This window comes from Rhinoderma darwinii, chromosome 12 (genome assembly GCF_050947455.1).
Source record: "Rhinoderma darwinii isolate aRhiDar2 chromosome 12, aRhiDar2.hap1, whole genome shotgun sequence".
Taxonomy (NCBI): Eukaryota; Metazoa; Chordata; class Amphibia; order Anura; family Rhinodermatidae; genus Rhinoderma; species Rhinoderma darwinii.
The window spans coordinates 32448455-32475185 of record NC_134698.1 but is presented as its reverse complement, the minus strand read 5'-3'; the positions used below and the strand labels follow the sequence as shown (position 1 = coordinate 32475185).

Here is a 26731-nt window from a genome sequence, read left to right as displayed (position 1 = left end):
AATAAAAAAAAAAAGTAAAAAAACCGTTAAATAAGGTTTAAATAAATAAAGTAATAAAAGTTAAAAAAAAAAAAACTTTTCACATTTTTTCCCTAAAATAACATAACTGGTATCGCACCGTACGTAAAAGTCCGAACTATCACAATATAGCGTTGTTTAACCCACTCGGTGAATGCCATAAAAAAAAAATATATATATATATATAAAACATAAAACAAACCATAAATTTGGTATCGCCGTAATCGTATCAACCTGTAGAGTAAGGTGAATACGTAGTTTTTACCGGCTGATGGATGCTGTAAAAACAAAACACTCAAAAAAGTGGTGTAATTGCTGTTTTTTGCCCATTTCACCCCACAGATAATTTTTTTACAGCTTCCGAGTACATTATGCGGTAGAATAAATGGTGCCATGAAAAACTACAACTTGTCCCGCAAAAAACAAGCCCTCGTATAGCTATATAGACAGAAGAATAAAAAATGATAGCTTTTGGAAGTTGGGGGGGGGGGAAGTGAAAATCCAAAAAAGGTTAAGGATGGCTTCCCATTAACCTGGATTCAAACTTCCCACAAAACCGTGCTACATTCCATCACACCTGGCAGGAAGGATAGACACTGGACTGTGTAACTACCTACTGTCCAGACTGAGATCTCTTGCACAATGCACACCTGTAGCAATATCTACATGCTATGACTAGATCCTCCTGTTGGCACTGAAGAAGTTTGAATATACACAAATCCTCATCCATCCTGGTACCGGCAGGGTTCCATGGCCGCTCCTCCACAGTTTACCCCATATGCCAAACCCAAGAAACTTCGCAGAATGAATCATGAAGTATTTCCCAAAGCCCAACCTGAGCTACTAGCAAACCTATGGAATGGTCCACCTAAATACTTACACGGACTGCTCTAGGTATAGAGCGCAGCTGACAATGTATGGCATATGTTTATTGACTGCCTCCTATATAATAAGTCATATTGGAGAATTTACTGGCTGCCTGATATAATGTAACATTTCAATTCCTTGTTTTCTTTATTGTCCCAGATTACAGTATTTGCTCTTGCCCTACCCAATATGATCGTCTGCTTGTTTCATAGTCCTCTGCGCTGTATGTTTCACCTCATAACCATCTCATTAAGGACCCCTTAGATAATCGATCTGCATCCAATGCTGCTGCAACAGTTGGTTTACCCTACAGGATTTTTACTTATATTACACAATACCTTGACCTCTTATTATTTGGACCGTACATGTTACTGGACTGTTTTTGACATATGCAACATAGTCGAAACAGAAGTCATGTATATAAATTTGTCAGGGATCATTACCATGTATATTGTTTGCAAAAATATTATCCTTACATATATATATATATATATATATATATCAGTATATTACACAAAGAAATCAAATCTATGGAACAATGGAGGCTGTATGAGGAACACGCCCCTGGAATGCAAGAGGAGTGTACAGATGAACTTACAGCTGAATAGAGCCAATGGGGCTTAAGCACGTCCCACATCTCTAGGGAGGAGACTTTTGTGTTTCTTTGTTCAATAAAATTTAGTTCTTACTTCTTACTTCACTGAGGGAGGATCTGTACCAACTTGTCTCCTGGTATATTTCTTCCACGCATGCCCTCAGTTTCCAATTTACAGAGGTGGTTATTCGGTGTGAAATAACAGGGAAAAGGAAGTTTGCCCTGACAATTGGCGCCCGTAGCGTGGGGCTGCACTCGAGGGGATCTCAGAATCCGGACAACCGACAATCACAGGGTGAAACAGATGACCCAGGACTGCCCACTGAAGGAGCCTGATCACCTCCACAATAACACGGTAAGTCAGTTTATTTTATAAATCTTCTTCTTATCTGTGTTAGTGGAATGTCTTTTGGTGGTCTGTAGAACCCTGGTTGATTGCCTGGATTAGCTCTCAGGCGACAGGAGCGACATCCCCGCTGTGTGGTCACGAACCCGTAAGAAATTAGTCGCGCCCGACTTACCATCCTCTGGGTAGTTAGGGACTAGATAGAAAATATAACCAGTTTTATACAGGGGCACGATAAGACATGTGATAAGTCGTGAGTAATTTTCCAGCGAGACCTGTGAGTTGCAGACTGGGAGATTGTAATATTCCAGCCAGATTTAATAAATTGCAGACTGAGAGATTGTAATATTCCAGCTAGATTTAATAAATTGCAGACTAAGGAATTGTAATATTTTGGCCAGACCACGATGAAGCGGTCACCGGGTTGCCGACCAAAAGGTGTTATATAAAGTACGTGAAGAATATAGACTGTTAGAATTGATGGTTTCCGGTCCATATTCAAATCATCAGGATCATCCGTACCCGGACAATCCTATTCATATGATTTCGTGAAGCGAAGGGAAACGGTATGTGAATAAAATGAAGAAATTGATGGAAGTGTGCGGAATGCATAGGGGAGGGCGGCTACAAGCCGGAGACTGGGCGAAAGGTATTCGGGGGAACAAAGGGAAGTTGGAAGATAGTAAGATGATGGAAAGTGCTTTAGCATGGCAGCGAACAGCCATAGCTGTCAGCGAAGAGGGATTTGCAGAAGAGGAAGTTAGGAATAAGAAAGGCATTATATTATGTTATAGGTATTATAAACCACAGGACCAGCCACCACCCTATAATGGAGGCAGTCCCTCATGTTGGGTGTGTCCTTATTGTGGCCAGCAAAACCACCTTACAATTGAACAATGTGTTTCCTGTGGGAGAGGCCGCCCCTCACCCCCTGATAAGGTCACGTCTGGCTCAACCAAATCAGCCTTCAAAAGCCCATCCCCAACCCCTTCTGCACCCACGGACATGCCCAGTACACCCGGAACGGACATCAGTACGTCACAGGAAGTCCCCACACCCGGCGGCCATCTGACTACTCCACAGGAAACTACCATAGAGCCACCATTATCACTATACCCAGTTCTTACACCGTAAGGTGCCTATTATGTCCCGAAAGATTTTGTGCCCCTTTTCCCTATTGTCCCAGCCATGACTGGGCGCTTCCCGTCCATAGATGACTTTCTTAATAGCCCGGCCTTTCAACGCGAAATAGAAAAGAGAAGGAGTCAGCTTGTACCGGATGAAGACACTAAATCCCAGCATGAGTTACATGCTGTGAAAGAGGAACGTACGCTCCCCCTCCCGGTCAGTCAGATCCCGGGCCGAGTCACATTTAACATACCGGAGTCCCCACCAGTGGAGGAGAGGGATACTTTCTCTGATGCGGGACACCCGCAGTACTGGGAACCGTTAGCAAAAAGACTGGTGTGGCCTACTGACACTTTGTTGATAGCAGGGCGATATTGTCACCCAGCGAGTGGATGCAGTTGTCAACCCAGCTAATAGTAAGCTCCGCAATATGCGAGGGGTGGCCAAAGCAATAGTACACGCCGGAGGTGTCGGAATCCAACGTGACAGCGATCTCATAGTTCAGGAACAGGGCCCACTTAGAGTGACAGATCTGGCAACCACAGGCCCAGGAAATCTCCCCTGCACCCTGATAGTACATGCAGTAGGCCCTGTGTATGAGGCCCAGAAACACGAGCACTGTGTTCAGCAGCTTCAGACAACTGTCCACAGGATTCTGGATTTCGCTAATCATATACGCCTCACAACCATAGCACTCCCAGGTATTAGTGCAGGCATTTTCGGTTTCCCACCTCAAGCATGCGCACAGGCAATCGTTCAGGCCATACGGCATCACCCAGTAGTGCCGTCTCTGGAGGAAATCAGATTAAATAACAATAATGATGTTACTGTCCAAGCACTGAAGCAGGCCGTGCAGAACATGTCCAAGAAAGTTATCCCCTCACCTTTACTAAAGGAGACGTTCCCTGAAGACCCGGATGAACTGCTACCTGGCCTACCCCGCCCACCGGTCTACCCACCCCCTCCTACAGCCTTACCTGCAGTTCCCATGTTCACATCCACCGTGGTACTCCCCGATGAAGCACTGCCTCGGGAGATCGGGATTACCACAGCCGCTTCCTCCGCCATCCCCGGCTCTCCTCCAGTCCCTGATCCACCTACGACCATGACCACGTCCCAAGGTGACGCACCCAACAAATATGTGGCCTTCAATCCGACGCAAGTGAACCAGATTGTGAGCCAACTCCCGGACCCGGAAAAGAATCCTATGCCGTTCTACAGGAGACTCAGACAAATTCAACAGACATACTCAGCAGCATGGAAGGATTTGCAACTCATCACTAGCATCAAGGCGGGGGACAGTTTCTGGCCCATAATCCAGTCTGCCTTAGATGATACACAAGTACCAAATCAGGTAACTTATGAATCAGGAGATGTGTTTTGCTGCCAAATGCAAGGGTGGGCCAGGGATAGGTTAACGGAATCTTCCACGAGTATTTCAGACTGCACCCAAGACACCACGGAATCAGTGGAGAAGTTCGATGCCCGGATACAATCCCTTTTCCAAGACCAGGGGTTTGATGTTAAAGTAAAAATGCAACAGGTGTTATTAGTGACCTCCTTTGTTAATGGTCTCAAGGAGCATATCAAGAAGTTGGTGGAGGGAAGGCCAGAATATGATGACATGGATCCCAGGAAGGTCCTCCTCATAGCTAAAGCTATTGAAAAACAACCAGCCCCCACCCCACAGGAGTCTACAAAGGTAGCCGTGACCAGGATATCAATACAATTATGTATGCCGGACCAGCAGAGCGACGCCCCCCTCTCTACCCGTAACAGGCTTACCGTCCTCCTCAACGATCTTACGGGCCCAGACCCATACAAGCGAGATTTACAAGGAAATATCCTGACACCCAAGGTCCCGGACGGGCCAGTGAAGTCCTCGTCTGTTATAGATGTGGGGAACCAGGACACTTCAAGCGAAACGGCAAGACTCGTCTGAACAATCGACCCGATCCACGTCCTCAAGGCGATTACCGTAATCGCTCTACGGAACGCCCCTACTGACCATAGGGAACCGGCAAGCCCGTGCCCACCATGGCCTCTGTTACTGCACAGTCTGGACCTATTTCTTCTGATAGGCTCCTGGTGGGAGGCCACTCTTTGCATTTTCTAGTGGACACGGGTGCAGCCAGGTCAGTCATAAGAACTAAGGCTCTACCTGCTGACGGTTTCATTTCTGAAGATTATATCTCCAGCGTTGGTGTACACGGCAAGCCATCTTATTCTCGGCTCACCTACCCCGTACCTGTTGGGGCCCAATAAAAGATTCTCTCCAGATATGTGGTTTCCAATACCTGTCCTCTCAACCTGTTGGGAGCGGACTTGTTACAAAAACTTCACGCGATTATCCGCTACGAAGACTCTGGAATGTACCTTGATTTGGACACTCCTCTGTCCCAGGAAGAGACCGGTCAGATCAGGGCTATCCCCTTGCTTCTACACCAACCCCCTCCCACCCCCATTCCGGAATATTTCTACAATCAGATCCCCGATTCTTTGTGGTCCACAGGCCCGGAAGATATAGGGAAATTACCCGTTCCACCTGTTCAAGTGTTCCTCAAAGAAGGTGTGCACATACCACGGCTCCCCCAATATCCTTTGAAGGCTACACAAGAAGCTTCCTTGGGCGCCCAGATTCAGGGACTACTACGGAATGGCGCCCTTATCCACTGCATATCTCTAGCCAATACCCCCCTCTTCCCTGTGAAGAAGAAAACTCTGAAAGGAGAGCCCGATAAATTTCGCATGGTTCAGGATCTTGGAGCAGTTAATGCTGCCACGGTACTAGAAACTCCAGTGGTCCCCAACCCGCATACTCTGCTGAGTAACATTCCCCCGAATCTACATACTTCACGGTTATTGATTTGGCCAATGCTTTCTTCAGTGTCCCTCTGCATCCTGATTGTCAGTATCTTTTTGCGTTCACCTACAGGGGAGCTCAGTACACTTGGACAGTTATGCCACAAGGAGCACAGAACTCACCCAATAACTTTTCTCAGGCCCTCTCCATGTGCCTGGATCCTTGGATACGAACTCACCCTGAAGCCACACTACTCCAATACGTGGATGACCTACTCGTTTGTTGTCCGGACAAACAGACAAGTCATCATTTCTCTCTACGTCTGCTCTAGTTTCTTGCGAAAATTAATTGTAAGGTTTCTCTGAAGAAGCTCCAGTGGTGTGCCACCAAAGTTGTTTTCCTAGGACACTGCATTTCTTAGGGAGTGAAACACCTTACTGAAGACCGGAAGTTTGCTATTCGAGATATTCCCCTCCTAAGGGGAGTGAAACAACTCCAAGCGTACTGTAGACAGTGGATTCCCAATGCTTCCTCCCTTATGCAACCACTGTATGATGCCTTGAAGTATGTAGTCTGGAATCCACATCTACCTGTGCAAGCCGTGGATGAGGTACAAAGACTCAAAGAACTGATTGTCTCCGCGGCAGCCCTCGGCATCCCCGACTATCAACGGCCGTTTTTCCTCTTCGTGTCAGAATACCATGGCCATGCATCCGGAGTGTTAACCCAACACCATGGAGGGAAACACAGTCCCATTGGATATTACTCTTGTTAACTGGACTCTGTCTCACAAGCGGCCCCTGTATGTCTTAAAGCTGTGTTGGCCGCCAATGAATTGCTGGATAAAATGTCTGACATTCTTCTAGGACATTCATTTACGATATTGGCTCCACATGATCTCAAAGCCATCCTTGATCAAAGCCAACAAAACCATCTCTCTTCACAGGAGCATATGAGACTCCAATGTTCTCTTCTTCTCCCAGAAAATGTGACCCTACAGTGATGCACAATCCTGAATCCAGCCACACTGCTTCCTCTCTCTCTCTCGGGGGGATTATACAGATGGGTTTTCTTCTCGCACTCCTAACCCCCCGCTCATGACGGATAATGAAGATCCAGATGCCCACGAACACGACTGCCTCCAGGCGATGCACCATGAAACATTGCATTTGCCCACAGTGACTGAACAGATGATAGTCAATGCTGACCTTACCCTCTTCACTGATGGATCCAGATATGCGGATGAATGGGGGTCTTTCCACACTAGATATGCTGTGGTGTCCCCTACCATGGTCATTACAGCCGGATCTCTTCCGCCGCACATATCAGCGCAAGAGGCAGAGTTGATAGCCCTAGCTGAAGCCTGCAGACATGCAGAAGGACGAACCGTCAATATCTATACTGACTCTAGATATGCATTCGGGGTGGCGCATGATTTTGGTCAGATATGAGCCATGCGGGGCTACAAGACAGCCACCGGATCTCCTATCAAGAATGTAGAGGCGGTGGATAATTTACTGGAGGCCCTCCAGCTCCCCCTGCAAGTGGCAGTAATCAAAGTTAAAGCACATGGGAAAACCCATACGGCAGAAGCCCAAGGAAATCAGTTTGCGGATCAAGAGGCTAAGCAAACAGCCATAGGACCACCGGATGAAGCAGGTGTGTACGTAATGACGAGGAGGAGTAAAAGGAAAGAAGAGGAGCAGGAGAGGGAGAAAATGGATAATCCAGGAGTCAAGACCCTCCAGGAATTCCAAAAACAAGCCCCGACCCACGAGAGAGAAGAATGGCTCAGAACAGGGGCAATACAATCGTTGCAGGATGAACTCTGGAGAAAAGGGAACAGAATATGTCTACCCAGAGCACTTTACCCATCTACAGTACAATGGGCCCACGGAATAGTACACAGAGGGAAGAATCAGTTGATTGCTGCCATAAACAAACTATATGTAGCACCCGGAATTTCCATACCAGTTAAGCAATACACCCAAAGCTGTGAAATCTGCAATACCTGCAATCCAGGACGCACTGAACCCACTCCAAAGAAACACTTGGCAAGACCATTGTACACGTTTCAAAGGATATAGATAGATCATATGCAATTACCAAAGAGTGGAAGGTATGAATATGTTCTAGTGGTGGTGGACATGTTCTCAGGATGGCCGGAAGCTTACCCAGTGTCCAACATGACAGCAAGAACCACGGTGAAGCGACTGCTGACAGAGTTAGTCTGCAGATCCGGTATCCCTGAAGTCATAGAAAGTGATCAGGGGCCAGCATTTATTGCAGATGTGACCAAAGACATTTGGAAGATGGTGGGTGCAGATCTCGGACTACACACCCTGTACCACCCTCAAAGCAGTGGCAAAGTGGAAAGGATGAACGGTGCTCTGAAAAGTAAAATTCTTAAAGCCACTAAAGAACTGTCCCTGCCATGGCCCGAAGTATTGCCCATTGCTTTGTACTCGGTTAGAAATACCCCCAAACAGCCAACAGCCATATGAAGTCCTTCTTGGGGGTCCTCCCAGAATGGGATGTTACTACCCACAACAACTTAGTCTAGGAAACGATAGTCTTGTTAATTTTATCATTTCCCTCAGTAAAGAGTTGACAGTAACACATGCTGCAGTGTTTTCTTCCATTCCAGATTCTGTCCCAGGGGTGCACAAGCTACAACCAGGAGACTGTGTACTGGTGAAAAGACACGTCAGAGGGGCCTTAGAAGCCAGATTCGAGGGTCCATACCAGGTCCTCCTGATCTCGCCCACTGCAGTTAAGTACATCCTTATCCATATTCGTGTTATTGCACAGTGTTGAGGGGGGACATGTAGCAATCACCCAGGCTGATGGGGTGACCACCTTTTGGTATCATTTGGGCGGTTGGGTTGGAACACGGGGGACCATTGGGGATATCGCCCACAGAGTGCCTTAGAAAAGAAAGACATTAATGGGAAGTCATTTCTAACTAGAATGACGTTATCAAGGAAAGCATGTGGTCTGTCAGGATTAGGCTTAATCCTTACCATAGAAAACCCTAGTAAAACAGACCAAGACACATACATATTAGGGACCTATGGGGGAGTAAACAGAGAAATGGGAGAATTCTAACTAAAAGATATGGTAGACTCGTTGCAATCCCAAATACAGATGCATAAAAATATGATGGCCATGGCTGACCCAGAATTGGAAGACACTATGGCCGTAGAAACCGGATTTGGGGACCATGATGTCTGGTTAGAGTGGGTACAATACACAAAACGGAAAGTGAATAAGTCCAACTGCTATGTGTGTGCAGGAGCCCGCCCACACCTGGGGATAGTACCACTTAATATTCCTGACGATGCTGAAGAATGTTTCCTAAGCCTATACACCAATATAACATTAGACCACACAGTATGCGAGTCCTGGAAAAAGGAATACCCCATAGTCACCACGACACCCAAACAAGCCCAGGGACTTACCATTTACAAAGGCAACTACACATGTTACACCAATACAGGAGGGAATGGCCGGTTCCTAGGGAAATTTCCGGAAGGGTACTGTTCAAAGTACAGCTCATTAAATGCATCTATCACTCAGAATCAGGTGCAGTTTTTGGGCGATATATACTGGATATGTGGGGATATGAAAATCAGAACCAGACTTGAGGGGCAATGGAAAGGAGAGTGTGCATTGGCTAAAGCAATTATGCCTTTTCACATTCTTGGCGAAAGTTCAGATGAAGACCCAATAAAAGGATCTTACCACCGCAGACAGAGGGAAGCATCCCCAAGGGGAAGCTTCGATCCACATGTGTATATAGATACGATTGGTGTCCCGAGGGTGTTGCTAGATGATTTCAAGGTCAGAGATCAGGTGAAGGCAGGATTTGAGTCTCTTATCCCAATTATTACCATTAATAAAAATGTAGACTGGATTAATTATACATATTACAACCAGAAGCGGTTTGTAAATTATACCCGAGATGCTTTACAAGGGTTAGCCGACCAACTAGGGCCTACCTCAACTATGACATTCCAGAATAGAATGGCTCTTGATATGATATTGGCTGAAAAAGGTGGGGTATGCCGAATGATAGGGACAACATGTTGTACGTATATCCCCGACAACACCGGGCCCAAAGTGAAAGTCACAATGGCCATACATAAGTTGGAGAGCTTATCTCAGGAGTTGAAAAGGAACTCAGGTATTATCGACCCATGGGACCAGTATTTTTCATGGAAGACAGAAAATATTGCACAAATAGGAGTAGTGATAGTGGTCTTTTTAATACTATTCTCAGTCCTTGTGTGCTGTATTTTCCCTTGTATCAGGAAAATGATGACGAAAGCTGTAGAACAGACTGTGCCCACTATGTTTACACAAATAGACGAGGTGATACCAACAGTCCCTTTAAAGACAACCATCCTGGGGGACGTGGCGAGCAGGCAACATGAGAGGACGTGTTGAGTGAGAGCTCCGTTCGGTAACCCGCAATATTGGGATCCTGCATAATATCCTGAGACTGACAGACCTCTTCACAGCCTCCCGGAGTGGCACTGAGTCATGGCACCGATGGGTCCCACAAAAGGTTACGTCGGCGGTGGAGAAGCTGAAAAACTTTGCCCGGGACAGCTCTCAAAATTGCGACGCTTAATGACGTTTACTTAATTGGAAGGACCGGGATCAGATTTTACAGATGGCTCGTCAGCACCCCAATATCCAGCATGAGAATTCCAGGGTGCTCGTTTCCAGATTTTTCAGCTGAATTACAAAAGAAGCGTGCTACATTTATTGCTGTAAAGAGAAAGATGCGGGATCTGAATATATCCTACTCAATGGCCTATCCGGCTCGTCTACGTATCACAGATGGAGGGAAAGCGATTTTCTTTGGAGATCCGTGGGAAGCTGAAGAATGGCTATCTTTGAGACCAGGTGACCAGAGGGCTTGAGCCGGGCCAAGTGGGACTTGATATGCTTGTCGAGATGCCGGATGTCCAGGTATGCAGTACGAATCCCCCTCTTGGTGAAAGGACTGGCAGATTGGGAAACTGGGACTAAACATTCCATTTTGAATACCTGAAGCCATGCCGTAGGGAAGTCGATGCATCCGTTAACCTTCTGGACTGTCTGGTATTTCTTGTTGATAGTGTGAAGAGGTCTGCTGGGAGTTAGCGGGGGAAATGTGGGTTGCTGCAGTTGTTTTATTTCTGTGTAGGTTAACCTTATCATCTCTAATTGTATGCACAGATACCCCGTAACCATCAGCCACGGTATAACAGCTACACTTATACCTTTACAGGTTACTGATAAGTTTGCCCATGGGAGGGGACTACTCTCATGGAAGCCCCCACAGGGGGAAGTTTTGTTTTGTTGGAAAAAAGTTACACAGCTTGCTAAACACTTTATGCAATGTACGAAATCCACAATATTGGTATATGGCTTTTATTATATACAGGGAATAAGTGGGGGAACCCTCTGCAAACATGTAAGGGTCTGCTTGTATGGCTGATCTGAAAGTAATGTCATGGAACATTAGAGGCATGGGCACCCCTCGCAAGAAAATTACTGTGTTTGCACACGTGAGGGAATTTGGACCGCACATTTTGTGCCTCCAGGAGACCAATCTGATGGCTGATACAGTTCATCGTTTAAAAAAAACATGGGTTCAATGGGCGTAGAACTCGTGGCACACATAATATTCTCGAGGGGTTTCTATATTGGTTCATAGATCGGTACGGTGGAATGCAACCAAGACAGTGAAAGATACGGAGGGTAGATATGAATTTGTCCATGCATATATTAACTGTGTGCCCTTTGTCATCATAGGGATATATGCTCCACCTCCAGCAAAACTGTCAATACTGCAGATAGCAGTTACTTTTGTAGCTAATTACCCTGAAGCCAAGGTCATATGTATGGGAGATTTTAATCTTCTATTGAACCCTCATATAGATAAATTTATACCTCGAAACGAGGCTAGGGAGTTGCACTCATCCTCCAACTTGCAACGACTGATAGATGAGATGGGATAGGTGGAGTTATGGAAACTGAGACATCCCCAATCTCTTGAGTTCTCATGCTTTACTCCTGCTAGGGGGGCGTTGTCTAGAATAGACTATATGTTTGGACCGGCTTCTTTGGGTCCCAGGGTAGCGGATATTGAATATGCCCCTCCTAGTGCTTCAGATCATGCGCCTTTGCAGGCGACATTTCGTTTATATGATAGACAAGCTAGCAAACTAAACTGGAGGGTTCACCCATTTTGGTTATCCCTGATAGGGCCTAATGACCGTATTCCTGATCAGTTAACCCAATTCTTTGAAATCCATGGAGAATAGACTGATATCTCCCTAAGGTGGGACACGTTTAAAGCATATTTGAGGGGTTGTTTGCGGTCCACTATCTCATTTATTAAAAAAACATCAAGGGTAGAGGAGGATAGATTGGCAGGAACAGGCATTTATCGAGGAGCCGACTGAGGACAACAGACTGCAATGGCAGCAGGCGGGCAGATTGTATCAGATACATCACAGGAAGCTGTTTTTTCTTAAACAAAACGCCTTTGAACTAGGTAATCAGTCTGGTAGATTATTATCGCACATAGTACATTCTAACCAATCATCTCCGGCCATTCTGGAAATCTTGGATGAGGGAAGACGATCCCTTAATGATGCTCAACAAATAGGGGATAGGTTCTGCAGATTTTATACTGATCTATATACATCTCAGTGTGATTACACGGAGGAATCAATGATGGAATATTTGGAGGGGATTACATTCCCGCAGTTAGCAGGGGAGCATAGAGACCGCTTAAATGAGGCTATTACTCTGGAAGAATTGCAGACGGCCGTGCAGGATTTAAATAATGGGAAATCGCCTGGGCCTGATGGAATCGCGTTAGATGTATACTCCCGATATTTAGAGATTATTGGGCCTGAGTTGCTCCAGATGTATGCAGCAGCCTTTGAAGTGGGAGTTTTGCCCACTTCTTTATATGAAGCTACTATTATCATTTTGCTGAAGCCTGACAAAGACCACATGGAGTGTGGATCATATAGACCTATCTCCCTGCTCAATTTAGATTATAAGATCTTAACTAAAATTTTGGAAAACCGACAATCATATTGTCACCTCACTCATACATGAGGATTAATCTGGTTTTATTCCTGGGAGATCCACTTCGGGAAATATTCGGAGGGCTCAGGCGGTTTCACAGGTAAGGGGGAAGTTGAACAGACAATGGGCGATGGCCTCGCTCGATGCGGCCAAGGCCTTTGATTCAGTGGAGTGGAAATATCTGCAAGCGGTATTGTCTAAATTTGGGATTGGATCTGGATTCTCCAAATGGATATCCATTTTATATAAACACCCCAGAGCCAATTTATTGGTTAATGGTAGGGGTACATTTTTTTATTTTTTATTTGAGTAGGGGCACCAGGCAGGGATGTCCATTATCACCTCTTCTCTTTGCATTAGCCATAGAGCCTCTGTCCATTCATATACGACAGGATCATATATTTCAGGGAGTGAAAATTGGGAACAGAGAAAGTAGAGTAGATTTATATGCGGACGATCTGATCCTTTACATGTCCGAGGTGCATGATACTCTCCCAAGGGCTATTGATATTGTGAATAGTTTTGGCCGATATTCTGGGCTGCTGATAAATTGGGCTAAGTCAGCTCTGATGCCGCTGTGGGAAGTGGACTGGCCGGATGTATATTATAACCTGCCCGTGGTCACTAGTTTTAAATATTTAGGTATATACATCACAAAGTTCCCGGCAGAGTCTCATGACAAAAACATATATCCCCTGGAGGCCCTGTTTATCGAGAAATTTAAGACATGGAAAACGTTGCCGCTGTCCGTGGCAGGCCGGGTAAACTTGGTGAAGATGATTCTTTTACCTAAGGGATTATATTTATTGGAACATGCAAATGGTCCCATTCCGAGATATTTTTTTTACTAGACTGCACTCCTTGACGGCTGGCTTTGTTTGGGGAAAATCTTGAAGGAAGCTTGCTTTGGTTAAACTACAACGTCCACGGGACAGGGGAGGGATGGCACTGCCTGATTTTTATATTTATTTTTTGAGTGGTCGACTACGCTATTTGAAAGACTGGATTGGACAGGGTACGGAATCCTTCCCCGACTATGCTTTAGGGCAGGTGCTAGGAATATCAGTCATGTGGCCGGTGCTGGAGAAACCCAATATGTTTAGAGGGAGACTGCTCCTACTTCACAGACTAGCTCATCAGGTGTGGAAAGCAGCTAAGTTGATGTGTGGCTTCGGGGCTTTGGAGGAGAGGACACACATGTCCCATGTTCACACATTTACAAATGATGGAGGGCTCTGAGTATTGGAAGGTCAATGGGGTTCTGTGTCTGGGGGATGTTTATAGAGAAAATGTGTTGCTATCATTTACCCAGATGGTGGAAGAATATGGTTTACATCGCACCCAGTTCTTCAGGTACTTGCAACTACGACATGCGTTCACCGCTCAATTTAACACGCGGACTCCGTCTCTTTCGAAGTTCCCATTGATTGGAATTCTAAGGACACAGGGACCCAAGGGAATTATTTCGGCACTGTACACTCATCCCCTGAATGCACAAACTGAGTCGCATAAGCTTCCGGTGCAGTCGGCATGGAAGGCAGTTATCCCCGGCTTGTCCGAGGAAGACTTGTCAGAGGCCCTGGAGTCTCATACGTTGGTATCTCCTTCTGTCAATAATAGGCTGACCCAATTGTACATAATACACCAGTGTTACCTTACACCAACACTTCTACATCGTATGGGTCGGATGCCGAACTCAGAATGTCACAGGTGCCACTCGTTAGGGGCAAACTTTATACACCTCATTTGGGATTGCTCGCACATTAGTTCCTTCTGGGAGGGGGTACTTGAAGTTCTGAAGGATATTGTGTTGGCGCCCATACCCAAGATGCCGGAACTATGCCTGTTGGGACTGTTGCGGGAGGAGGAGTGGCCATTTCATACCCGGGTGTTTCTTAGGGAAACACTGTTCTTGGCTCACAAAGCTATAGCCTTGAGATGGATGGCGGATAGACCTCCCACGGTTACGCAATGGAAATCCCTGGTTGATAATGTCATACCATTTGAGAGAGTGGTGTACAGAAATAGGAAATGTGTTAATAAATTCGGGAAGATCTGGGATGGCTGGCTTGCATCATCTGGGACCCTAGGTGTGGAAAACAATATGCACTCTTTATTACACTGATCGTCAAGGAGGTGAGGAGAGTGGGACAGGACGGTATGGTGAGCTAGTGTGGTGAGCAATTATTCTTTTGTAACCTTCTTATCAATGTATGTATATATGATGTTAACTTGACCTATATCACAACCACCTGCCCATGTATGGGAAGATACAATGTTTGAAATGTATTCTGTGATGTATGAAATGTCTGGAATAACATGTACTAATTCTATGTTCACTGTTATAAGATATGAAGTACCATTGTAAAGTTATTTCTTTTTTTTTCTTGTACTGCAAGCTTGGAGTTCAATAAAACGAGTTTAAAAAAGACAACCATCCTGTATCCTGAGGAGAATAGGGAAAGTTAGGACCACTCTGAAACCTTGGAAGTCCAGGTACAAAGGGGGGTTACTCATAAGGAGTAGCTCATTTCAAGCTGGTGAAGAAATCTAAAACCCCTACCCGCCTGGTTCGAGTGGTCAGTAGTAGGTTGCTAGGCAAGACTCAGGGATAGAGTAATAATATCTTTAGGGGGGACTGTCAAGGATAATTACCATGTATATTGTTTGCAAAAATATTATCCTTACATATATATATCAGTATATTACACAAAGAAATCGAATCTATGGAACAATGGAGGCTGTATGAGGAACAGGCCTATGGAAGACACCGCCCCTGGAATGCAAGAGGAGCGTACAGATGAACTTACAGCTGAATAGAGCCAATGGGGCTTAACCCCTTAATGACCAGCCTATTTTAGACCTTAATGACCAAAGCCATTTTTTACGTTTTTCCATCGTCGTATTCCAAGAGCTATAACGTTTTTATTTTTGCGTCGACATAGCTGTATAAGGTCTTGTTTTTTGCGGGACAAGTTGTATTTTTTAATAGCACAATTTTGAGCTACATATTATTTATTGATTAACTTTTATGAACTTTTTTTTGGGGGGGAAATAGAAAAAAACCTGAAATTTCGCCTCTCTTTTTCGCGTCAAATCTACGCCGTTTACGGTGTGATATAAATAACACAATAACTTTATTCAGCGGGTTTATTCAGCGGGTTCAGAGTTTTTGTATGTTTTACTACTTTTACAAAATAAAAACGCTTTTTATCAAAATTGTTTTTGTGTCTCCATATTTGAAGAGCCATAACTTTTTTATTGTTCCGCCGATGCAGTTGTATGAGGGCTTTTTTTTTTGCGGGAAGACTTGTCGTTTTTATCGGTACCATTTTGGAGTAGATGCGACTTTCTGATCACTTTTTATCACTTTTTTTTTAAGTCATGATTCACAGAAAACAGCAATTTTTCCATAGTTTTTTATTACATTTTTTTACGCCGTTGACTGTGCAGGTTAAATAATGTAATAGACTTATAGTCGGGGTCGTTACGGACGCGGCGATACCAAATATGCGCAACTTTTTTACTTTAGTTTGGTTTTTTAATAGTAAAGCAGTTTGTAAGGGGAAAAAGTGGATTTTTCATTTTTTTTCACATTTTCACATTTTTATTTTAATTAACTTTTTTTTACTAGTCCCACTAGGGGACTTTAATATGCGATTCTCCGATCGCTATTATAATACACTGCAATACTTTTGTATTGCAGTGTATTACTGCCTCGCCGGCATGACCTAGCAGGCATTCGCTACAGGCAGACCTGGGGGCCTTTATTAGGCCCTCAGCTGCCATTGGAGACACAGACACTCGGCGATCTTATCGCCGGGTGTCGGTGGGAGAGAGAGGGAGCTCCCTCCCTCTCTCCAAAACCACTCAGACGCGGTGCACGCTATTGTACACCACATCCGAGGGGTTAAACGGGTGAGATCGATACTAATATCGATCTCACACGGCAGAGCAGGGATGCCCCCAGCCCTCAGCTGCCTCTGGCAGCTGAGAGCAGGGAGATTTGACGGTTCCCTGCTCTGTTTACTTATCCTGATTCAGTGCCGTAAAAAGGCATATGCATCAGAATAAAGCCCGTTAGTGGCCGCCTTTAAAAGGCGTATTGGCGGTCACTAACGGGTTAAGCACGTCCCACATCTCTAGGGAGGAGACTTTTGTGTTTCTTTGTTCAATAAAATTTAGTTCTTACTTCCTACTTCACTGAGGGAGGATCTGTACCAACTTGTCTCCTGGTATATTTCTTCCATGCATGCCCTCAGTTTCCAATTTACAGAGGTGGTTATTCGGTGTGAAATAACAGGGAAAAGGAAGTTTGCCCTGACAATTTCAAACATTTGTTCTGGTTAGTTTTCTATTTATTAATACTTTTATACACCCAGCATAATGTGGAGTACCCGTGCTTTACCACTACTTCCTCCCATGCCTTTCAGGTTTTACTTGTGCACAACTATGGAATAGGCATTGCTGTTTAGTACATGACTATGTTCCTTTTTTTATGTTGCTTATATTATTTGCATAAAAAACAATAAAAGGGAATTTATAAAAACTAAATGATGAAAGGCGTAGAACATACAATGGTATTTATGGGCACCTTTGAAATACCTAGCCAGTGTGCTATAATATTGTCAATGATTTACAAACCTTTTAAAAAGAACAGACGTAGAAGGTGTCATTGAATTACACATTCTGTAAGTCTAGTATCCCCTTCATTAGCATTATAGTAGAATCAGCTGTTTCGTGGACCTCTGAATGCTAGAAATCCATTAACCTGTCACTGCATACAACCACAGATCTACTTACGGGGCTTGGCAGTTCTTTCTGGCTTCTTATGCTATGCAAACTTCCAATTTCCGTTTGAGAGCTGGAGTGTGAAAGACCCTCAAAGTAAGGCCTAGGATGAGACAAAACAGAATATACTAGTCAGACGTCCGGTGGTAGAGAAATGCCGATTGGAAATTGAAAGAGAATTCAATTTGTAGAGAAAGTACGAGCAGCCATCTTACCACTACTATCAACTATGCAAGCAAAAAGGAGCACTAACCACATATACAGGATTATACTTCTATCTATTATTTCATGGTAAAAAACAAATATCTTAAAGGATGTCAAGTTATAGATTTCGGAAACCTTCGGCTTTGCTACACTTAACTGTCCTCACATTAACTGTCGAAGAACATTGGTCCACAGAATGCTCCTTTTTTATATTTTTGCACTTTTGTATTAGAATGATATAAATATGTTCTGCACTATGAGAAGGTTATTGCGTTCACATAACTCATGCGGTGATCCTCATGTGTCCTAATCAAAATGGCGGCTCATAAATATTACATTTTGGTGTCGCCCTTTTAGACTACATCTTTTAAGGGCTTATTCTAACAAGCCTCCAGCTGATTGGTATGCCATGTGACCTCCCATTCACTTCTATGCAACATTGAGTGATTCGCCATGGCGATCCCAGAAGCTCCAGCCTTTAGACTCATTCAGAGACAGAAAAATCTCCATAGACTCAATCGCACCTATGTGAAATTTATTGAAAAACAGCTCAATTTGATGCTAAAAAACGGAAAGATATTAATGAAATCCTCCTATGAGAATATATTGTAATAGAACATTGGTTATAGAATTAGGAGACAGATGCTCTCTCACACAGATGTGTGAATGGAGTCTTGTTCTAAGAGTGCCTATTTCCAGTGATCTCCCAGCATCGGACTGTGGCACAACAGAAACTGAGAACAGAGATGCCACTCACGCTGATGTTTTACATTTAGCTGTCCACATGTATATTAGGGGCAACAAAGAAAATTTACATGAATACATTTTTTTTCTAGGAGGATTATAGTTATCGCCACACTGGTATCAAACTACAGATTACCATGCAGGAAAATAAGTGGTGTACTCTTCTGAATTGTGGGTTCAATTTACATTTCCACATGACATTGACCATATTATAAGAAAAACTGTGCATGTATGTTAGGGGTTAATAAGTTTATCCAAAGTTTTCCCTCTTTTTCCAAACGAATAAAACCTATACAAATAAAACCTGAAGTAAAAAATAAGAAAATCATAATACAACCCATAACCCATATATTTTCTGAAATTAGACAACAGCCCATTGTAAAAATACCACCGAGCACTTTACATTCAGGGCTGCCTTCATGCAATTTTGCATTTCACTATAATGTTGTGTAAAAAAAAAAAAAATGCATAAAAATTCAAGTTTGTGGTTAAAAGTCTTACTAAAGCAGAGTCTGAGATGCAAAATACCACCTAAAACTAAAAGCCCAAGATGTGCAGAGCTCTTTCATGCCACTTATACCTAGGTCACCATGCACATATCTTCACATTATCACAGGACTAAGGAGAGCAAAAATATCAGTGATCAAGATGCTGGAAAACATCCGAGTTGACAAATGTCCTAGAGCTTTACATCCTGGTATCATTTAAAGTTTCTGGCCTTTAATGATACCAAGATTTTATGTCATGACGTGACAGTGAAAGGGTTAAACCAATGATCAGTATGAGAACTCAGGGAATAATTTACGGCATTTCTCACTTTAGTTTTGGTTTGGGTGTGCTGAGGACACTGTCATCATCTTCCATTTCTGGTCCACTGTCACTCGGATTTTCTATGTCCAGGGTGTCATACAGTAAGTCCATGTCCTCCTCGACCTCTGGCACATGCTCCCCTGGGTCCTGTTCAGAGTCAAGCACCTAGAAATATTAGTACAGAAGAAATTGAAAACATTCTTAGCTTAATTTATATTTATAAAAATCTGATTTATGCCACAGCAAGAACTGCTTGAAGAATGGACCTTGAAATGCATAAGCAAGAGGACATTAGTCTGTTTACTAGAAGGCAGTGCCACTTGAAGTATCCAATTCTGCTTCTTTTGTTCCATTTCTTCCATTGGCCTCAGGGTATCAGGATTCCAGATCTGGGATATAGTTACAGCCGATAATAAAGAAAAAAAGAAGCGCAGTGACAATCGCCCCTATTATCAAGTATCTGTAAATCGTATCTGCATAGGATTGTTTTTGGAAACTAAGTACACAAGCTTGTAACATCTTACAAAACGGTCAATCATCTGGTTAAAAATGTTATGTAATGAACTTCATCTCCCTTCCACTTAAGGAGCGTGGCCTGCTGTGCTGAACGTAGGGGACACGGCTAATGGGTGTATATTTGGGGATGGTGGTGCCGATGGCAGGGACTGCAAAATGCCCCCCAATCCTAAATATTTTACCAACTTTATAGATAAATTATATCTCACTTTTTTAAACATGGTTGAGTAAAGTTAGGAATAGTATTACTGGTAATAACCCTGATGATAATATCTGTGGTGGTATACAGTGGTATAAAAGTTAACACCTAATAGTCCTGCTGGCTCAGGGTGGTGAAGGCATTAATGGTGCAATCAGTGGTGGTCTAGAGAAGTAAAAACGTGATATGTGTATCTTTGGTAACCGAGGGATGTAAAGGGTTTAACCCGTTAGTGACCGGCCCATCGTGTTTCTACGTCGGTCACTAACGGGCCTTATTCTGATGCCATAGACTTTTTACGTCGCGGCATCAGAATAAGTAAACAGAGCAGGGAGTTGTCAAATCTCCCTGCTCTCAGCTGTTAGAGGTAGCTGAGGGCTGGGAGCGTCCCTGCTCTGCCGTGTGAGATCGATATTCGTATCGATCTCACACGTTTAACCCCTCAGATGCGGTGCTCAATAGCGAGCACCGCATCTGAGTGGTTTTGGAGAGAGGGAGGGAGCTCCCTCTCTCTCCCACCGACACCCGGCGATACGATCGCCGAGTGTCTGTGTCTCTAATGGCAGCCGGGGGTCTAATAAAGGCCCCCAGGTCTGTCTGGAGTGAATGCCTGCTACATCATGCCGCAGGCATGACCTAGCAGATGCCTGTCCGTGTTAAACGGACAGGCAGTAATACACTGCAATACAAAAGTATTGCAGTGTATTATAAATGCGATCGCAGAATCGTATATTATAGTCCCCTAATGGGACTAGTAAAAAAGTGAAAAAAAAGTTTAATAAAGTTAATTTAAAAAAAACTTTGAAAAAAAAAAATGAAAAACCCAGCTTTTCCCCTTACAAAATGCTTTAACAAAATAAAGTTAAAAAGTTACACATATTTGGTATCGCCGCGTCCGTAACGACACCGACTATAAATGTATTACATGACTTAACCCGCACGGTGAACGGCGTAAAAAAATTAATAAAAAACTATGGAAAAATTGCTGTTTTCTGTGAATACTGACTTTAAAAAAATGTGATAAAAAGTGATCATAAAGTCGCATCTACTCCAAAATGGTACCAATAAAAACTACAAGTCGTCCCGCAAAAAAAAAGCCCTCATACAACAGCTTCGGCGAAAAAATAAAAACGTTACGGCTCTTCAAATATGGAGACACAAAAACAAATAATTTAGAAAAAAAAGTGTTTTTACTGTGTAAAAGTAGTAAAACATACAAAAACTAAACAAATTTGGTATCGTTGCAATCGTAACAACCCGCTGAATAAACTTATTGTGTTATTTATACCACACGGTAAACGGCGTAGATTTAGGACGCAAAAAAAGAGTGGCGAAATTTCAGATTTTTTTCTATTCCCCCCCAAATAAAAGTTCATAAAAGTTAATCAATAAATAATATGTACCTAAAAATGGTGCTATTAAAAAATACAACTTGTCCCGCAAAAAACAAGACCTTATACAGCTATGTCAATGCAAAAATAAAAAGGTTATATAGCTCTTGGAATGCAACAATGGAAAAACGTAAAAAATAGCTTGGTCATTAAGGTCCAAAATAGGCTGGTCACTAAGGGGTTAATATTATCTTTGATTGTCTAGGGTGGTGAAGTGGTTAATTTGTGCATCCCTTGTGATCTAGGGTGCAGAAGGGGGTTAATGCTTTCATCCCTGCTGGTCTAGGGTGGTGAAGGTGTTTGTGGGTACATCTGTGATGGTCTAGCGTGGTGAAGGTGTTGGTGGGTACATCCCCGATGGTCTAGGGTGGTGAATGTGTTAGTGGATACATCCCCGGTGGCCTAGGGTGGTGAAGGTGTTAGTGGATACATCCCTGGTGGTCTAGGGTGCTAAAGATGTTGGTGGGTACATCCCTGGTCGTCTAGGGTGGTGAAGGTGTTTGTGGGTACATCTGTGATGGTCTAGCGTGGTGAAGGTGTTGGTGGGTACATCCCCGATGGTCTAGGGTGGTGAATGTGTTAGTGGATACATCCCCGGTGGTCTAGGGTGGTGAAGGTGTTAGTGGATACATCCCTGGTGGTCTAGGGTGCTAAAGATGTTGGTGGGTACATCCCTGGTCGTCTAGGGTGGTGAAGGTGTTAGTGGATAAATCCCTGGTGGTCTAGTTTCATCATTTCAATGTATTCTCTCTAGATCGCATCAATTTTTAGACCTAATTTAATAATCTATATCTTTATAGAGGCCAGCGCTACATTTTTCTTATATAGTGTTCCACATCCCCTGCTTCCCTTCACACAGCCACTAGGATTTGCCAGCAGCTAGGAGCAGATTACTGACAACAAATTTATTATTGAGTTTAACAGAGGTGATTAAATCTGTATGCAGTAAGCTCCCCCTAGTGACGGCAGATGGAATATTTATTGTTTAATGCTGTGCTACAGCACCAGAGGCAGGGGGGCTTCCTGTATATGTCTCTTGTCTATAATACTGCTCAAATAACTACCCCTGCTTCCAGGAAATAAAGAGGACAAAGCTACAAGAAGCATTAAAAATAGTTATAGTTTCACTGTTGAACTTTCATTATGTTATATACAACATCGAACAAGACTATAAAATGTTTTTATTACCTCATCAGAAACTTTAAACCTTCGTAACAGGGCGACCACTTTTTGCTTGAAGTTCTGTTGCTGTACAATAAAATGGGACATTCATACTTTTCCATCAGGTAGTTGGACAGTTTGTTGTACATTTTTGATACGTCGCTTAGGTTGAAGCTGATGTGACATTTAGCATCTTTGCAATATAGCTTCTTTAGCTTTTTGCAGTTTTCAATTAAGTGTATTTTATTACTGTGCAGTGAAGAACAAAAATCAGTTTCTACCTGGAACTGTGTACAGTAAGGCTAGCTGCTGATGATGGATCTTATTATGGCACATCCACCAACAGCAGCTTGTTCCCGGTTTCTGTGTATTGCAGTAAAAACAAACAGAAAAACAGTATATGCAAAAAAATTAAAAGGGTACCAAAAATATCTTAAAAGATGCTAGTTTCTCAATTTTCTGGATTTAAAGGTAATGATATTTAGGACTGTTCACAAGCCAAGTGTCTTTATAAGAGGATCCGCAGCAGAAATCTAAGGTTGAAACTTGGATTTCTGCAGCAAATGAGCAGTTGATGTGTTACGAATCTGCACTATGGGGCTAATCCCCTGCCTTTTCCATGCTCATTTTTCTTGCGCAAGATTTTTGTTTTTTTCTCCGTGGCACGGACTAAAATCCTTGTAAAAAATTTTTAGGAGCAGTGAATGGGGTTACTAAAACCACATTCACATGCAATGGAGCTAAAATGAGGATTTCAGCTCGGAATCCGTGTCGAATTCCAGAACATATGAATGGGGAATTTTTTATTTCCTATCAGTAAATCTTTGGGATCAAATTGGAATTCGTTATGCACTAAATTCAAAACGAGTGCTTGTAAAGTGCCCGCCCACCTGCCGCTGATTGGCAGTTTTCTCACTTTCAAATAGCGGCTGGTGGGCGAGGCTAGTCGCAGGTCATGAATACAGTTTGCAGGGGTGGATTGGGAGCTTAAAGTGGCCCTGGAAAAAAATCGAAACATGTTCCCATGTTGTGGGTGGGGCCAGCACAAGTAGGCGGAGTCAGCAAACCGGTAGCTGTAGCCACATTGGTAATAGCTGTAATAACGCAGCCTTATTATCATTGTCAGCATTGGGCTGTGTTCACATCTGCATTGGAGACTTTCACACCACAGTATTTCTATTAATATAATGTATGTGATGATAAAGCTCTCAGGAGATGCATTAAATGGTTTAAAATATGGATGTCTCAGCTGTCCGTCCTCCATAGGCGCCCATGCTAAAAAAAAAAAGAAAAAAAAAAAAGCACACTTATATGCATTGCAATAGCGCAACCTTCAAAGCTATTCCACGTAGCAAAAAAAAGCTTTTTAGCCCCGGTTGGGTGTATGGGTCTATGGATCCATTTATCATATGCATCAGGAGCTTTCCCTCCTCATACAATAAACTGGTAGAAATACCATGGTGTGAAAGAAGCCGAATAAGCTTCTACTGCAGGGAAAAAAATAGTGACCAAAATAGTGCAGTATGCTGTGTTATTGTGTCCGGTATAATGCCAGGCAGCAAGTAGTAGGGGTACTATGGGGAACAGAAAGTGGCAGGCGGGTCTCATGGGGTGCAGGGGACACTGAAGAGGATTTTGAACCTTTATTTGTGGTGGGGCGGATAGATGGTGGCAGCGGCTCTGTGGGAGGAGGGGGAGAGGGGCATAGAAAGAGGCAGAAGTTAAGTGGGGGGGGGGGCAGGGGGGTGTTAGTGAAAGCTGGGCCGTATTTAGAGTTGATGCTGCCCTATAACTCCTGAAGTTCGCTGGACAGTGACGTCAGGAGCAGTGCTGGAGTCCCGGGGCAGAGCGCTAGCTGATGCTCTGCTCGGGGACTTCAGGCCATCTAAATAGGCCCATTGGATTTTAATGCAGCCATGTGACGGCCGTAAAAAAAAAGAAATAGGGCCTTTAAGGGTTATTCCTAAGTTGACCCAATTTTTTTTTATTATTTAATGTTACATATGAATAAATAATAATATTCCCCTAAAAATTATTTTTGTACAATTTTATTTTTTGTTTCATCAATTTCAATCTAAAAAGTTCTTGTTTTTTTTTACTAAATGGGTGTTTGTAAAACTCTTCACCAGCAAGTGGTGCTGTAATAAAATCACAGTGCTGCTTGGTGTATATGCGTGCCCCCGAGCCTGCTATTATACAGCATTCATAGCAGAATCGCTCTCTTACAGAAGTCCCCCCGAGCGCTTCAACGATTAAAATCATATATAATGAAACAATTATAAGTAAGTTTAGGAAGGAACTTACAGAGTCAAGACAATGTGTTAGTTTTGTGAGACTTTTGGAACTATCTCTATATTACAATATAGAGAGAACATGGGTGGAGCAAGTGTGTGGCATCTGATAAGAGGCACGACTCTTATAAGAGGTATGCCGGCAAGACAGTGCGCACGCCTCGGGAATGCGCGCTCACGCTATAGAAGAGAGGTGAAAAGGGAGAAGTGCGCAGGCGCGACAGAATGAAGGAAACGGCGGTGGTGGTCGCTCCCATAGAAACGACCAGCACAACGAAACTAATGACATGCGCTATAGAGAAGGGCGTATCTTACAAACGCTGCACTACAGAAAACAGAAGGTATTTAGAAAGACATTTTTTTTTACATTTCTAGGGCTTTGAACATTGAACTTTATATTGGGAATAATCCTTTAAGGGTGCATTGAAAAACATTAGATGTTTTGGACTAACTAACTGTCCCTGAAGTCCCCTCCCAGCTATGCCCCTGCGTAACACACACAGAACACACGCACACATATACACATATATATAAATATACAGACACAGACACACACAAGCTTGAGAAAGGTTCTGTGACGAGCGTAGTACATCACTATGATGCTAGGAGCCCGGCTCCCTGCAGTGTGTTCGGTCCGGGACTTACGGCCGAAATACGTTCCGTCCTTTACGGACCAAACATGCTCATGTGAATCCAGCCTTACTCTGTTCTATGGTCGTCTTATATTGAAGTTTGGGAACGGATTCATCCCCTGGTAACGAGCACATGGCCTAATTTATGGTTTGTTAGAGTGCTGTGTTTATTTGCTCTTGGACTGGGAGTGTGTATATATATATATATATATATACACATATACACATACACATATATACATACACACACACACACACACACACACACACACACACACACATACACGCATGTACACACGCGCACACACTCATATACACGCGAGCACACTCAAATCCGCGCCCGCGCGCAAACTCAAATACAAGGTCCTGTAATCACTGTTAGGGTATGTTCACACGGAGTGTTTTCAGGCGTATTTCGGGGCGTTTATGCCTCGAAAAACGCCTGAAAAAATGCAAGCAGTTTTACGGCGTTCTGTTCCGACAGGGCGCTTTTTACACCTCGTTTTCCAAAAACGGCACGTAAAAAAGAAGTGCATGTCACTTTTTGGAGCCGGTTTTCATTGACTCTATAGAAAAATAGCTCCAAAAACGGCCGTGAAAAAAGCGAGTATGATTAAAAAATGGCTGAAAATCAGGAGCTGTTTTCCCTTGAAAACCGCTCCGTATTTTCAGAAGTTTTTTGCTACGCGTGTGAACATACCCTTACAATAAGATAGTGGACGAAAACTCCTGCATACATCTGTGTATGTGGGGATTTCTTTATCTCACTGTACAGTGCCCACATACCCAGATGTATGCAGGACTATACAGGAGAGCGGCCTCTGAGAAGTGGGGCGGCCGGCCCACCGGGAAAATTCCCGGTGAAGTACATGGCCAATCCGCCCCTGACAGTCTTCATGAGAAAAAGGGATTTTCATCAAAACTTCTGACTAATGAAAATGAAGTAATACAGCGTTGGAATGAGGGTTTCCGGCACTACTTGATGCTACCCTCAGATAGGGCAGCATAAACCTGGTGACAGATTCCCTTTAAATGAAAAAAATTAAATAAAATGTTATTTATGATATTAGTTGATTAAAGTGGACATTAAAGAGGCTCTGTCACCACATTATAAGTGGCCTATCTTGTGCATGATGT

General features: G+C 43.5%; 1 protein-coding gene across 9 annotated transcripts in view; it reads right to left on the bottom strand.

Moving 5' to 3' along the window:
• The window catches only part of LOC142664948 (phosphofurin acidic cluster sorting protein 2-like), a 244598-nt gene that overhangs the window by 82535 nt on the left and 135332 nt on the right, over window positions 1-26731 (bottom strand). For 4 of the 9 annotated variants that reach the window (XM_075844413.1, XM_075844414.1, XM_075844412.1 and 1 more), the window contains exons 8-11: window positions 22699-22758; window positions 19671-19793; window positions 19412-19569; window positions 17659-17749 (exon numbers count right to left, since the gene is read on the bottom strand). In XM_075844413.1, the coding sequence (XP_075700528.1) occupies window positions 17659-17749; window positions 19412-19569; window positions 19671-19793; window positions 22699-22758 (432 nt within the window). The remainder of the gene's footprint in view (window positions 1-17658; window positions 17750-19411; window positions 19570-19670; window positions 19794-22698; window positions 22759-26731) is intronic. The other 5 variants (XM_075844419.1, XM_075844417.1, XM_075844418.1 and 2 more) reach the window with 3 other exon arrangements.